This window comes from Euprymna scolopes, chromosome 35, assembly GCF_053919585.1.
Source record: "Euprymna scolopes isolate OS-2025 chromosome 35, ASM5391958v1, whole genome shotgun sequence".
Taxonomy (NCBI): domain Eukaryota; kingdom Metazoa; phylum Mollusca; class Cephalopoda; order Sepiida; family Sepiolidae; genus Euprymna; species Euprymna scolopes.
This window is the reverse complement of record NC_136516.1, coordinates 71,487,680-71,503,199: the sequence shown is the minus strand read 5'-3', so window position 1 is coordinate 71,503,199 and position 15,520 is coordinate 71,487,680. Positions and strand designations below refer to the sequence as shown.

Here is a 15,520-nt window from a genome sequence, read left to right as displayed (position 1 = left end):
GCCTATCCTGCCTTGACAGAGTACAAAATAGACTTCGTGGTTTAGTGGGGGATGCCCTTTTCTCTACCCTGCAACCCCTCTCCCACAGAAGAGACGTTGCGAGCCTATCCTTGTTTTATCGTTATTTTCATGGCAGGTGCTCGTCTGAACTCCAATCTCTGGTCCCCCCTCGCCAAACTTTCACGAAAATCACCCGTCTAGCTGAATCCACTGTGAAAAATTTCCCCCACTCTATATCTGTGCCTAAATCAAAACGCGGATTTCATGAGCAAAGCTTCTTTCTTAGAACTGCACGCCTGTGGAACTCTGTTCCGTCTGCCTGCTTCCCTCCGGACTACAACTTGGATGTCTTTAAGTCTAATGTTAACAAATTCCTTATGAACCGCCCCCCCTAATTAAACACTTCATAAAATCTCCTCACTAACGTGATGTACTTGCAATAACCCTTATCCCTGAGTGGCTTCCGGGCCTTGATAAGTGGTGATCACTGTGTAAAAAAAAAAAAAAAAAAAAAAAAACAACTTAGCTCTTGTGGGGGGTTTCGCCCCCTCCCCTCCCAGGCGGGGTGAGAGCGATGTGGACGCCTCGATGCCAGCCAGTAAAAAGGACCCTAACTCTAAAAAGCCAATCGTTTTGATAAAACTGGCCTCTTCTCCCATCTCTCATATTGAAGATTACTTTTCCTTTTTTTTTTTCTCTGAACCTCTTTTTTTCTCTATCCCATTATCTTATTCTTTTTCTTCTCTTGTGAACTCCTTCCTCTATCCCCTTATTTTATTTTATATCCAACTAGAAAAAGAATCTCTTGTTTCACGAATCCTATTATCAGATTTTATATTTTCTTTTCATTGAAAAAGATACTATTTCTTCTCTGGTTGACAGAAATCTCATAAACATCTGTTTTTCCTTGACCAAGTGTCAGCATCCCCCCCCAACCATACCTCATCCTCTCCCATCTTCTCTTCCTCTATTTGAAAAGCAAGATCATCTGGTGTCGCCAGGGATCTCGACATATCCCCTCATGTCGGACATTATTTCTCATTCTCATACAACACTCAACATGTTTTTGTTTGTTTTCTGTGTTTTTTTTTCTTTACCGAATAAACGATTCCAAATAAATTAAACAACAAACAACATAGTCGGCGAGGTAGAAAAATCGATTTTACCCTTTTATAAACTACAGTAAATAAGTAAATTCTTTTTATATTAATATAAAAAAAAATATGCCGTCTCGTTTATGAACATGATAAACGCTTTAAAATAAGTGAAACCACTAAGAACTTAGCCAGTTAGATAGAAAACGGACACTTAGAAAATCGATTTTATTTAAAAAAAATTAAATAAGTAAAAATATTTTTTTTAAATATTATGGGGGGCTACAGTCTATTTTAAAAAACGATATCTCCTTGATGAACGATCATAAAATGTGTTTTCAATCGATATTTAATTTAAGGAAGTCATGGCGTATGAATATTGATGTAAACCGCCTAATACATATCGTATTCGACAACATGGCGTAGACCTCTACACACGTACCTTCAATCTCTCTTCCTATGTAAATATGTAATAAAGTTCTATATCAAATAAAACCACAACTTGGTTATCAATTACTTATAATAACAAACTTAAACTAACGACATGGTGGCAGTGAAATGGATACCGAACATTTATAACAGTGAAAAAAAAAAAAACTTTGGCAACAGACACAAGAGGAAAAATACGTTTACAGAAGACAAAACAAGGCATGTAAACCAATTTTCATTAATTTACCATTAATGTGCATTTTATAAAACTTTGCTGTCATTCTCGTATATGTTATAAACATGTGTGAATTTTTGCACAATAGCAGACATTTTGAATTTTTGTCAACTGTTGTTATCGTATGTGTTCCCGTAAACACGTGTGGATTTTCGCACAATAGCAGACATTTTGAATTTTTGTCAACTTTTGTTATCGTATGTGTTCCCGTAAACACGTGTGGATTTTCGCACATTGGTGACATATTGAATTTTCTGCTTATTGAAAAAATACATAGCCATTAATAATAATGTCTACCAATAATGACATTATTCCGTTTATGGACTGGGAAATGCCAAATCCAACGGAAACATTTAAACTTTTTAAACAGAGGTTAGAACTATATTTTGCTATAAACAAAATAAAAACCGACCAACAAGTGAATTACATACTGCTAAAGACCGGCAACGAAGGTCTCAAAAAATTTAACACTTGGAAATTAACAGATGAGGAAAAACGTTCTCCCGACACTATTTTTAATAAATTCTTGGAGCATTTAGAACCTAAAGAAAACTTTAGGATTAATAGACTAAAACTAATGTCTTATAAACAAAAACAAAATGAGACATTAGACGACTTCGTCAATAGATGTCAACTTACGTTAAAATGCTCACTAACCGACACTGAACAAGAACAGCGAATTATAGAACTAATTATTGCGAGTACCCGAATTGTCGAATTCCAGAAAGAACTATTACGAAAAGATAATACGCTAACACTGGATGAAACCATCCGAATTGGTAAAACGTATGAGGCAACAAACGCACATATTAAACAGCTTAGAGAGATGTTAAACACCAATAACGGGGAGGACAATAGCGCCAATACTGACATACAAGCAATTAAAAAATATAAACAAAATAGAAAGACAAACAACTGCCTTAATTGCGGAAAAAGTCACGAACGTCGACGTGAAGCATGCCCAGCATTTGGTTCCAAATGCAAAACGTGTGGAAAATATAACCACTGGGCAACAGTATGTTTATATAACAGAAGATCAAGGTCAAGATCGCAAAACAGAGACCGTGGAAAACAAAAACCATTAAACATGAACCAGACCAAGAAAAAACACTTCATCCAAACTGATATATTATCCAGGAACAACAGCCAGGAACTAAATGAACAATTCGAAAATTTAACTTTTTCCACCATTAACACACCCTCTCAAACACAGAGAGATGAAGCCTTCGCTTATATAAATATAAAATTACCTAATCGAAACGGGACTCACAGACTACAAATTAAAGTCGATACTGGAGCCCAAGGTAATACATTACCAATTTCTACATTCCGTAGAATGTTTCCTGAGAAATTAACTACTGATGGCTGCCCAAAACTAAAAAAACAAAGTAAGGACAAAAAATTAATAGCCTACAATGGAACACCGATAAAGTGCTATGGCAATATCAGTATACCATGCAACTACCAAACCCCTGATTGGCACGAAAGCACCTTCTATATAGTAGATGTAAATGGACCAGCAATTCTAGGATTACCATCACTGGAAATACTGAAAATGGTCACTCTTCACTGCACGGTGAAAGAACAAAATATAGTCAAACCAATCAACAAAATCGAAGACTTGGTACAGATCTATCCAGATCAATTCAACAAAATAGGCTCTATGCCTGGACATGTCAAGTTAACAACGAGCAAAAACGTACAACCTCACATTGACCCACCAAGAAAAACCCCAATTGCCCTAAAAGACAACATAAAACAGGAACTAGACAAAATGGTCAGCAACAAGATCATTAGAAAAGCCACAGAGCCAACAGACTGGGTTTCCAGCCTAGCTTATTCACACAAGAAAGATGGAAGCCTGAGAATCTGTCTAGACCCAAGACGCCTTAACATTGCGCTAAAGAGACCACACCATGCAACCCCTACAGTGGAGGAGCTAACACACCACTTTGCAGGTGCCAAGCTGTTCTCTAAACTTGATGCCAAAGCTGGTTATTGGTCCATACATTTGGATCAGGAATCTCAGCTGCTAACGACATTCCAATCCCCTTTTGGCAGATACTGTTTCCAGAGATTACCATTTGGGTTAAGTGTATCCCAGGACATTTTCCAAATGAAAATGGACCAGATACTCGAACAAGTTGACGGAGCAATTGGAATTACAGACGACATTGTTGTCTATAGTAAAACGGACAAAGAGCATGATAAGATCTTATACAGGCTCATGCAAGTAGCTGCAAAAAATGGTCTTGGTTTTAATTCAACAAAATGCAAAATAAAATCAAAAAATATATCTTTCTTTGGAATGATATATAGTGAAAATGGTGTTAGCCCAGACCCAGAAAAACTTAAAGACTTACAAGACATGCCATATCCAACATGCAAAAAAGAACTACAAGAATTCTTAGGCCTTGTCACATATTTATCACCATTCATACCAAATTTAGATGACAAGACACATACATTAAGAGGCTTGTTGAAAAAAGACGTACCTTTTCTCTGGGAAGAGCATCACAAGGTATGCTTTGAGATGCTTAAAACAATAATCACCAAAGACTCCACACTAACATACTTCGACACGAATGAAGTACCAATACTGCAAACTGATGCGAGTTTAAAAGGACTTGGAGCAGCATTAATGCAAAACAAAAAACCTATTGCATATGCGTCAAAATCTTTAACAGACGCCGAACAACGGTATTCGTGCATAGAAAGGGAACCTAGCAATTGTATTTGGTGTGCACAGGTATCATGTCTGCCTACATGGACGGAAGTTCAAGGTACACACCGACCATAAACCCTTGGTCATGATACTACAGAAACCACTGACCAGTGCACCTCCTAGGCTACAACGAATGATGACCAAATTACAGGGATACCAGATACAAATAGAATACATACCAGGCAAAGAAATGACTATAGCTGATACACTAAGTCGTCTCCCCAGTACTCAAAACACTGACATGATCGACTTAGATATTCAAGTTGACTTGGTGAGATTCAGGAGCGAACGCCTGAATGAAATAAAAAAGGAAACAAAGTCTGATCAAATACTCAACCAATTACATGAAACCATAACAACAGGATGGCCAGACTCAATTAAGGAAGTACCACCGACAATTCGGTCATACTGGTCATACAGAGATGAGTTATCTGTCAGTGATGGCATAATCATGAAAGGCTCAAGGATTATTATCCCTGAAAATCAGCAGAAAACTATCCTGGACCAACTACATTACAGCCATCAAGGTATCGAAAAGACACGTCTGCAAGCTAGTGATACTGTCTACTGGGAGCGAATTAACACTGATATTGAGAACATGATTAAAAAGTGTTCAATATGCCAGGAAAACCTCCCAGCACAATCAAAAGAAACGTTACAACCACACGACATCCCTAGCAGAGCATGGGAAGTTGTTGGCACTGACTTGTTCCACTGTAACGACCAGGAATACCTCATAATTGCTGATTATTATAGTAAATTCCCAATCATACAGAAAATGAATGGCATGGCCACAAGCAACATGGTCATATCAACAATGAAGCAGATATTTTCAGAACATGGTATTCCCACCAGAGTTATTAGTGACAACGGACCACAGTACTCCGGTGAAGCATTTAAAGAATTTGCTCAACAATGGCAATTCGATCATATCACATCATCTCCAAGGTTTCCTAAATCAAATGGTTTCATTGAACGACAGATTCAAACCATTAAAAGAACAATAGTCAAAGCAAAGCAAGCAGGAAGAGATATTAACCTTGCAATGCTGTGTTTAAGAACAACGCCTATCAGCCACAAACTTCCAAGCCCAGCTGAACTTCTAAACAGTCGCATCATGAAATCGAACCTGATTGCAAAAATCACGAATCACAGATTTCCCAACCGTGACCATATTCACGAAGAACTAAAGCACAGACAGGATATACAAAAAAACCTATCACGATAAAACAGTCCATGACTTACCAGCACTTGTCCCTGGACAACACGTACGTATGTGGGATAACCAAACTGGAAAATGGAAACCAGCAACAATTCTCAGTAAATGTACAGAACCTAGATCGTACATCCCCAAATTGCCAGATGGATCGTCAAAAAGATGTAACAGAGTCCATATCAGAGCAGATGGAAAAGCAACCCATAAACATGTTCACTTCAGTGACCAAAACCAATCTCAATCTGAACTCCCTAACACAAGCATCTCAAACCAAATAAACACTAAGAAACACGCACCAAATATAACAAGACATGGTCGTGAAATCCATAGGCCAAACAGATTTAAACAATAAACATCTGAACAATGTGTACTACTTTTCTTTCTTCTGGTAAGGGGGATGTAGTGTTATCATAGAACTACTTTCATACGCGTAACAAGGAAATCATGGCGTATGAATATTGATGTAAACCGCCTAATACATATCGTATTCGACAACATGGCGTAGACCTCTACACACGTACCTTCAATCTCTCTTCCTATGTAAATATGTAATAAAGTTCTATATCAAATAAAACCACAACTTGGTTATCAATTACTTATAATAACAAACTTAAACTAACGACGATATCTACCTCAGTATTTTCTTTAATTTTCGGACATTTTTTTGTTAAAAATTATTTACTAAGTAATGTCGAGTCTGATATCACTTTTTATTTCTTTTTAATTAAATAAACTCTTTAAAATAAGTTTAAACACATAAAACTTACAAAGCTAGGTAGAAAACGAAAACTTAGAAAAATCAATTTAATTTTTTTAAAATAATAAACATGTAAAAATATTTTTTTAAATATTATGGGATGTGCATTATTACCTAAAAATATACAAATTTATTTTCTATTATTATTACCTAAAAATATACAAATTTATTTTCTTTTGTTTTGGGTGGGGGGCTACCTTAATATTTTCTTTAATTTTCTATTTTTGAGCAATTATCCTCCTAAGACGTGATCCTCGTATGGCAGACATTTTTTGTTCATAAGTAACGCTCGGCAATATTTTTTTTTATTTTTTTTTTTACTAAATAAACTCTTTAAAATAAGGTGAAAGACCAAAAAATTTCAAAGCTAGGTAGAAAACGAAAATTTAGAAAAATTAATTTAATTTTTTTAAAACAACAGTAAAAAAGTAAAAATATTTTTTTTAAATATTATGGGATGTGTATTCTCTTTTAAAGACAATATCTTCTTCAAGAACGGTCATAAAATGTGTTTTCAATCGATATTTATTCAATAAGGGACCAGTTTTCCTACCTAGCAAAAGGGGACGAGTTTTCCGGGATCGAGTTTTCCGGGTACGAGTTTTCCGGAGACGAGTTTTCCGGAGACAAGTTTTCCGGGGTCGAGTTTTCTGGGGACGAGTTTTCCTAAATTCGGTTCTGTGAATTCTTTGTTAAGATTATAAATTATGATGAACAGTCAATGGAATAGAGAAAGAGAGTGGATATAACAGCAATAAAGTTTTATAGTCTTTATCTCTACTTCTTTAAAGACTTTTCACAATGGCTTACTAAAAGAATCGTCAAACTAACATAAAACATTTTCAGCTTTACTTTGACCATGATTAGCCCCTATTTAAAAAAAAGACCAGCCCCACCCCTACCTGTGAGCTCCCAAAAGAGAATGAAAGATTATGTTAAATTGATTTTAGAACCTGATCTTCCACTTTAAATACTAAACCGATTGCTTTTCTTTCCTTCAAGTTTTTTTAAGAGTTTGAAAAGTAATATTTCATTTTGGAATTCTGATATAACTGAGTGTTAATCTATAAAATTGTCGTCATCATCATCATTTGCATCTCGTTTTTGTTTTTTAAGGCAAAGCAAATCAATTTAATAATCCACCAATGTTTTATAATTAAAATAAAACCTTAACTTCATTCAGGCACAAAATTCTCATTTTACCTATCAATCATCAACTATTTTCAACTGTTTATGAAAACTTTCAAGTAGCATGTGGTACACTAACAACAAACTGATACAATTTGGTTTTGTTTTAATATCAAAATAAATCTTTTGTTTTCTTACAATTTGCTATCAATTACAAGGAAAGCATCTGAAAAAAAATATACACGAAAAATTACCTGGGTGTTTATGAAAAAAAAAACAAATCTCTAATTAAATATTTATACAATTTAAAAGAATCAGAATCGGGAATCGTATCAGAGTCGGAAATTTAGAACGGAATCTGTAATTGTATTAGAATTGAGAAAAATTTTGGAATCGTCCCATCACTAATATATATATATATATATATATATATATATATATATATAATATATATATATATATGTGTGTGTGTGTGTGTGTGTGAAATAAAAGATGTGGAATAAAAGTTACATATAACTTTATCATATCATCAGATCAATAAAGAAAAAATAAGAGAGAAAAACTTCTTTAGGCCATGACATTTCAAAGCTAAATGTTTCTTGTCAGAAGAGGAAAAGAGCCAGCTTTATACAAAAATATAAAAAAGATAAAAACCGGCTTAAGAACATTTAGATTGGAAATGAATGAAGTATATATTAAGATATATTAAACAAATTTAAATTACAAGAATAAAAACATTAAAAAAATAACAAGAAAGAAGACAGCAAGTGTACGTGAATAGGAAGGGGAAAAATGTTTAAATGAAAGGCTAGTATATAAGAAAGTAATAAAAAGAAAATAGGGATCACTAAGATATAATGGGGATCGTTAAAGAGAATAGATAATAAAAGAAGGAAATGAGAGAGAAGAAAGAGGAAAAGATTAAAAAAAAACAAACAAACAAGACTAGGAATGATGATAGAAAAAGCAAATAAGGGATGCAAAAATATATATAAGGAAAAAATTTAAAACCAGGAAGAGAAGGAAGGAAAATCCACAATAAAATCCTTAAAAAGGTCAATTTTTTTTTAAAATTAAAGTAAAATCCTTAGAATGGGATTACAGAGAGAAAAACAAAATGGCGACTGTTTAAAAATTGAAAAGGTTAAAGTGAGTTGAGAGTAAAATATTCCAGCAAAATGGACCGATAGGTAGAGTTGGTTAATCTTGCTTAGTCTGAGAGGCAGACAAGCTGTAACTTGATGAAATGTTTTTTTTTTTTGGGGGGGGGGGGTTGGAAGAGATGTTTGTTCTGATTGTAAGCCCGTCATTTGGTAGAGGAACCAAATATCATTTTAAACTTCTCAAAAGGAAAAAAAAAAAAAAACAATACTTGTTTTGAACTTCAGTTGCAATTTTGTTTTGAAGGAAAAACCTTTTGTTACAACAATGATCAAGACTAACACTGCTGTTAACATCGACGAATTTGGACGAAAACAACGAGTGGACGATCAGGGCCTGAACATACGAACACAAGTTGACATGTATACGTTAGTTTCAAACTTGTGTATTTGTTCAAAATGTATTTAACTTGTATACGACTGTCAAACTTTTAATGAATTTGAATTTTGTGGACTGAGGGAAAGCAATCGAAAAATATATATCTATCCTGTGCAGATTCACAAATTTGACAGATAGATTTCTGAATTTGCCTAGATACATCTGAGGAAGGTCAAAGGTTAAATCATCCAAAGTGTTCTGAGAATGACACTGAAGATGAGAACAATAGTCCGAATAATCCAAATAATCTATCCTCATCTAAAAAAAAAAATAAAATAAATAATAATATTTCTATGTGCGAATCAAAGCCGTTAATATTTGTGTGTAATTTATACATCAATTTAGTTTCCTGTTTTTCTGTATTGTATCTCCGCAATAGAATGCATTTTCTATTATGTTGATATTTGATAAATTGTAGTGAACGAAAAATGTTGTCCTATGTTTACAAGCTGATAAATGTTTTTGTTTCCTTGAAAGTGGATCCTAAAGAAACCAATGGTGGTTCCAAGAAGAAAGAGAGGAAGTTACCCCGGCAAAGGTTGTTGCGCAAAATTCAAGCGTTCAATGAAAGCGAGCAACGCATACTGGAGGAACGAATGAACGCACACAGAAAGCCAAAGAACATAAAATTATCAAACCTAGTAAAAGCGGTGCAAAAGGGACCAAATTTGGCCGAGAAGATCGCTAAAAAAGTGCATGTAAGGATGAGTCTTCTTTTTTTTTTTCTCTTTAAATTACTTTTCGTAATTAAGTTTTCCATTATAGTCAGCTAATGTATTTTCAAATTCTCGGTGTGGCTTCTACCGGAAGCAGTGGCAAGACAATTCAGTTCCTTCATTTTTATTGTTCTTCAGTATTTCTATTGTGAAGCAATTTATTGAAATAAAATATAAGAAAAGGCCATTATTGCAAAAATATACAATAAAAATTAATAGAATTATACAATTAGTCTTTATTTGCACTTTTAACAATAAAATAAAAAAAAACTAAAGTTTTATTTAAAATTTTATAAGAAATACTAGACTACCCGTGACCCGTTGGGTCAGTCAGTATGTTATATTAGCTATGGAATTAATGTATGAGCGTGACACTTGTGACGTAAAGAAAATAGTTTTTTGTGACAAAACAGAAACATTTCTATGAAAGTGTTATATTGGGTTTTATTTTTAGAAGGTACTAAATATGTGCATATATTACGTGAGTTCTTATTTAGTGTTCTTGTTTGTAAGACGACTTATATATCTGTTGTTGTTCATGTTTGTAAGAGTCTTAGAGTGATAGAGACAGAGTACATATAAAGAGAGAGACTTTTGGATAGCTATAATAGACAGTGTACATGTTACTACAATAGCTAACGGCATGTAATACACAATGAGAGGAGGTTTGATATATAGATAGATAGACCGAGAGTTTGACATTTATACTTTTAACAGTATTTCTATAACATTTATACTTTCTAACACATATTTTTTAGATGATGATTTTATCAAGGTTCATATAACATAAATGGACAATACCTTTTCTGTTGAATAACAACATGACGACGCAGATACAAAAACACATGATGACGTCCTTTATTTCATGACTGGTCCTGATTTTGCTCGAAGAATTCAAAGTTTCTTTACATGGCTTTTCTTCTCTAACCTTCGCTTCCAAGGTTTGGTGTCACCGGCTGTCTCTGACCTCTCTCTCGGCTCTCTCTCCCCTCTTTCTCCCAGACCGCATCTAAAGCTCTACCTATATTGAGAACTCGTCACATCATCGCATGATTAAACATGTGCTCATCAAGCACGTTGCAAAACATGCGTCACGTTGCCAAAACATGCCACACTGATATGACCCCATGAGTTCAGTAACCTATTTTTCGAGTAACCTCTCACAAAATGTTTACAATTTCAATTGACGATTAAATTCCTTATTTTAATTTTCATTTTTATAACAGAACAAATTTCCTCATTACATTCCTTTTCCAATAAACAGATATCTAACTATTTTGTGTGATCTAAACAATTGCAATTCCACATTCCTTATTTTCAATAACATTCTGTATTTATTTTAACTTATGATTGGAATTCTCAATTCCAAATCTAGCTTTGCAAGTTCAAATCCTTGACTATCCTATTTCATATTTACTCACTTACAAGAACAGGCTTCTGTTATTGTAACAAAAGTATATTAAAATAAAAAAAGAATATAGAGAGATTTCTATGAGTCTTTCTGTTTATAATTGTTTATTTTTGAAAAAAAACAAAAAAACAAACAAACTTACATCCATTGAATTATAAATGGTTTGCCATACTTATAGGTAAATGTGCACTGAACGGATACCATAGTACTTAAAGTTAAATTCAAATTTTGATATATCTTTTAATTTAAACGCAAAAAAAACAAAAACAATTGGGACGCTGAAAAGATACATAGTAAAACAATATGTTTTATTGCCGCATTGATTATTTATTTGTAATGCAATTTAAAAAAAACATATTTTCGGGTTTATTTATTTATGTTGCTAGTGTAGAAGAAAATGTATGAATGTTTTTAAGAAAGGTATATTAAAAAATGGAGAATAGATTTAAAAAAAAAAAAAGGAAGGCGGTGGGTAAATCGCTGTTGTAAAATGCTCTTATGGTTGTCAACGGGTTAAAGTAGATTTATTTGCAAGAAAATTGCGTTAAAATAACTTAAACTTAATACGGAAATGAACGCTGTAAAAAAAAAAGTCAGAAAGTATTAACAATTGTTTATTTGGATAATTTGAACGCAAAAAAAAAAAAAATTGGGACACTGAAAACGTACACAGTAAAACAATGTTTTATTGTCACATTGATTATTTATTTCTAATGCAAATTAAAAAAAACATTTTCAGGGTTATTTATTTATGGTGGTAGTGTAGAAGAAAATGTATGAATGTTTTTAAGAAAGGTGTATTAAAAAATAGAGAATAAATTTAAAAAAAAAAAAGTGGTGGGGGAATCGCCATTGTAAATTGTTCTTATGGTTGTCAACGGGTCAAAGTTGATTTATTTGTAAGAAAATTGTGACAGTATAGTTGTAATACAGAATAGTTGCAAAACATCCCCACCCTTCCCATGTTAAATAATAATTTCTAAATAATAACGTTAATATTTCAGAATGCAGGCCAAATTCTGCAAAAGTAGCGATTTGTGTTTATTTGTTTATGCTGTTATGTTTATTTGTTTATGTACGCATGCGCAACCTGTTGCAAGGTCATTTGAGTTTTATAATTATATAGATATAGATAGATAGATTTTATGAAATAATAAAAATACATTTATTTTAAAAATAAGTCTTTTATTTGAAGTTATTGAATGGATATATGAAAGTATAAAAATAAAATTATTGAAATTAAAATAACAAAATTTCGAACATCATATATAGGCGTGAGAGAAAAAAAAAAAAAAAAAAAAAAAAAAAAAATCGAAGGGACTGATTTGCCTTGTCACCACTTCCGGCAGCACTCCACCAGAAATTAGAAAGTATGTTAACTTACTGTAACCCAAATAAATGTTGCCAAAAGCAACATAAGTTAATCTTCTACTTACCTGGCTAAGTTGATGGCTTTTCTGTGTCACTCTTTGACAAAGGATGTCCCTTGAGTGTCTGTAGTTGAGAGAACCGTTCCCAACCTTATACGTGGTCCCTTTATTGAATTCTGTTGTAGACTAAGGAGGGTAACAAGAATTCTACACTGAATGTTGAATTGCACTGCCAGTGACATTGTATGGCCTAGGAAGAGACTATAGGGATCCACTGTGATGGTCAGAGGAGATTTGCTCAGTGGAGTTGAGCGACAGGTGAGCGTTATCTCAACAACTCTCACCTGATGATTGGTTTGTAACGTGCTGCTCCTTTACAACAAGCTAACAAAGTGAGGACGGATCATCACTCCCCATGTTGAGAAGGTGTCCGAACATGCTTTTTCACTTGCGGACTTCGGCCATTTCAGGAGTATCTGGGGGGGGGGGGTAATGGTTCGTGTTGATGCCAAGCACTCGATGGTCCTAAATGAAGCATTGGTCATCTACAATGTAGACCTGTCGTAGCCTAGGGAGGTTTTTCTATTCATCCTAGCTGTAACAAGACGAGGGTATTGTGTTTTGATGAGAGCTATGGGATGGGATCTGAAAGTTTTTTTTATGATAATATGAAACAGTGGTACCGTGTAAGTGCTGTTTCTATTGCAAGTCAAGAAAGAATTATTGATATAACCCTATGTCCTCTGGGCCGCATCTATCGCAATCCTGGTTCACAGGGCCATATTTGTGATATACCCCTGGTTATGTTCGTCGATCCCAGCTCACATCAGATGCAACCCAGCAGGTCTACACTCTTAACCGCCCTAATGGTAGACGCTTCAAGGGTGATCAGACTCACTGGAAAATACTATTCTAATACCCTGGGCATGCAAAACGTGCACAACCCTAAGTAGATGTGACAACTTTTATCTTCAGCTGGCCATTCGTCGTCAGATACTGCAGTCAAATTCATCCTTTGTAGATAACCTGGTGTGTTCTCTCTAATGCGAGCCAGCCAAATCCCTCTTTCTAAAAACACAATCGTTTTTATTAAATCAGCTTCTTCCCCTCTCTTATTTGAAGATTACTTTCCTTTCTCTGTTCCATTATTTTATATTCTTTTCTTGTGAATCTTTCTCTATCATTCTTTAATTCTTTTCTTTTCTCATTACCTCTCCTTTGCAAACAAACATATGCGTAAGTCAATTATTTATTTATTTCCTTCCTTTATATTTTAAAGGTTGTAACGACCCATTCTGTTCTGACTAGTAGATTATCAGTCTTATGGCTGTCTGGGTGGTCAATCATTTAGACATAACATCTTGAATATAGTTTTTTCTATATGCTTGATGACAAAAGATCTGGTTTTTCTGAATCCAGGCTCTCACAACTGATTTAATTATCCTGAAGTACACCAAGTTTTAAAGAAATTCTATTATCAAGTTGCCAAAACAAATCTTTATCGTTTCTACATTTACCAACCCAAAGCTTGCCTAAATCTTCCTGATGGGCTAAATTTTATGGACATCCGTTTTTCTTGACCAAGTGTCAGGTACCCCCACCTTACCATACCTCATCTATCTGAGCAGAGTCTCTGGTGTTGCCTAGGATCCCATTACATTGAAAACACATTTTTAAATTTAATTTCAGAATATGCATGTAAATTAATTTTGATTTCAAAATTTTTTTTATATGAATTCAAATAATAAACTTGTTAAAAAATTTTTTTTATAATTTCATCAACATATTTCTTATAGCATTTCAAATAAAATACAAACTTATTAAAAGTGCGAATACAAATTAGTTATTTTTATCTTTATAATTTCGTTAATTTTTACTGTATATTTTTCAATAATGTTTTATATTTTTATTTCAATAGATAGTTTCACAATAAAAGTGAAGAAACTGATTTTCCTTGTCACCACTTCCGGTAGCAGCCATGCCAGAAATTAGGAAGTACATTAGCTGACTATAACCGTTACAACACTTACTTCGGCATCAAATTTATCACAATCAGTTCAAAACACTGACCTGTAGTAAGACCCCTTCATTACCTCCTCGTTTGTATAAATTAGTGCTCATCCACTGATGATACATAACTTAAAAATGTTGGTAATTAGGGGATTATGCATGAGTATAGTAGCTGGACATGGCGAGAATCAATGTCATGTGCACACTCGTGCAGGAACTGTCTTGTACTTGCTAGTTTTATCAGGGGTTTCCGAATCTCATACTCTCCTGCGGCTAAATATTGCAAGGAAACCAGCCTGACAAAGTACAGTTTTTCTAATTCACATTTTACCCTAGGTACAGGTTTTATAGTTGCACTTCACAGGTACATTGGACACATTTTGATGTCCGTAATCATCAATATTCCCAAACTCCTTGAACAGTTGCTTTATTACAGACAATGATATTTTAGTAAAACAGGTCACGACACACAAGATCAATGCTTGTTGCTGCCGTACATCTGTGAATTGCAACTAATAATCCTTGCCCAAGTTTTAAAAAAATAAATAAAGTTCATTTTGCACTTGATTCTCGACCTTTTACTGGTTCTTACAGAGCCAGAACGTTCCAACACCACTTTCACTACTAGTCGAACTCATAATGGCAGTATCAACTCTGGCAATGGTTGCAAATAATAGCACACACAAAAAACCTGTGCAGTTTAAAAACAGGTATAGACGTCAGTTGAGCATGTGATTCCATTTGCCTAGAAGTACTCATCAAACCAATGCACCTTGCTTTCCAGTTGTGCATAGTACTTATGCTTCTCATGCCAGAGGCAAGCTCCAAGTAGTGGGACAGCAACAAAAAGTTTTCATTTTGATGCGTTGTCAGATGTATTCTGTACTTCA

General features: G+C 34.1%; 1 protein-coding gene across 3 annotated transcripts in view; it reads left to right on the top strand.

Moving 5' to 3' along the window:
- Positions 1-15,520, top strand: part of LOC145259917 (uncharacterized) — a 39,834-nt gene that overhangs the window by 19,328 nt on the left and 4,986 nt on the right. For 2 of the 3 annotated variants that reach the window (XR_013864229.1, XM_080117870.1), the window contains exon 2: positions 9,601-9,821. The exons of the other annotated variant lie outside the window; for it this stretch is intronic. Coding sequence is in view for 1 of the 2 variants with exons in the window: in XM_080117870.1 (XP_079973996.1) it covers positions 9,601-9,821 (221 nt within the window). In the remaining variant the exon portion in view is untranslated. The remainder of the gene's footprint in view (positions 1-9,600; positions 9,822-15,520) is intronic. 3 annotated transcript variants of the gene reach the window in all.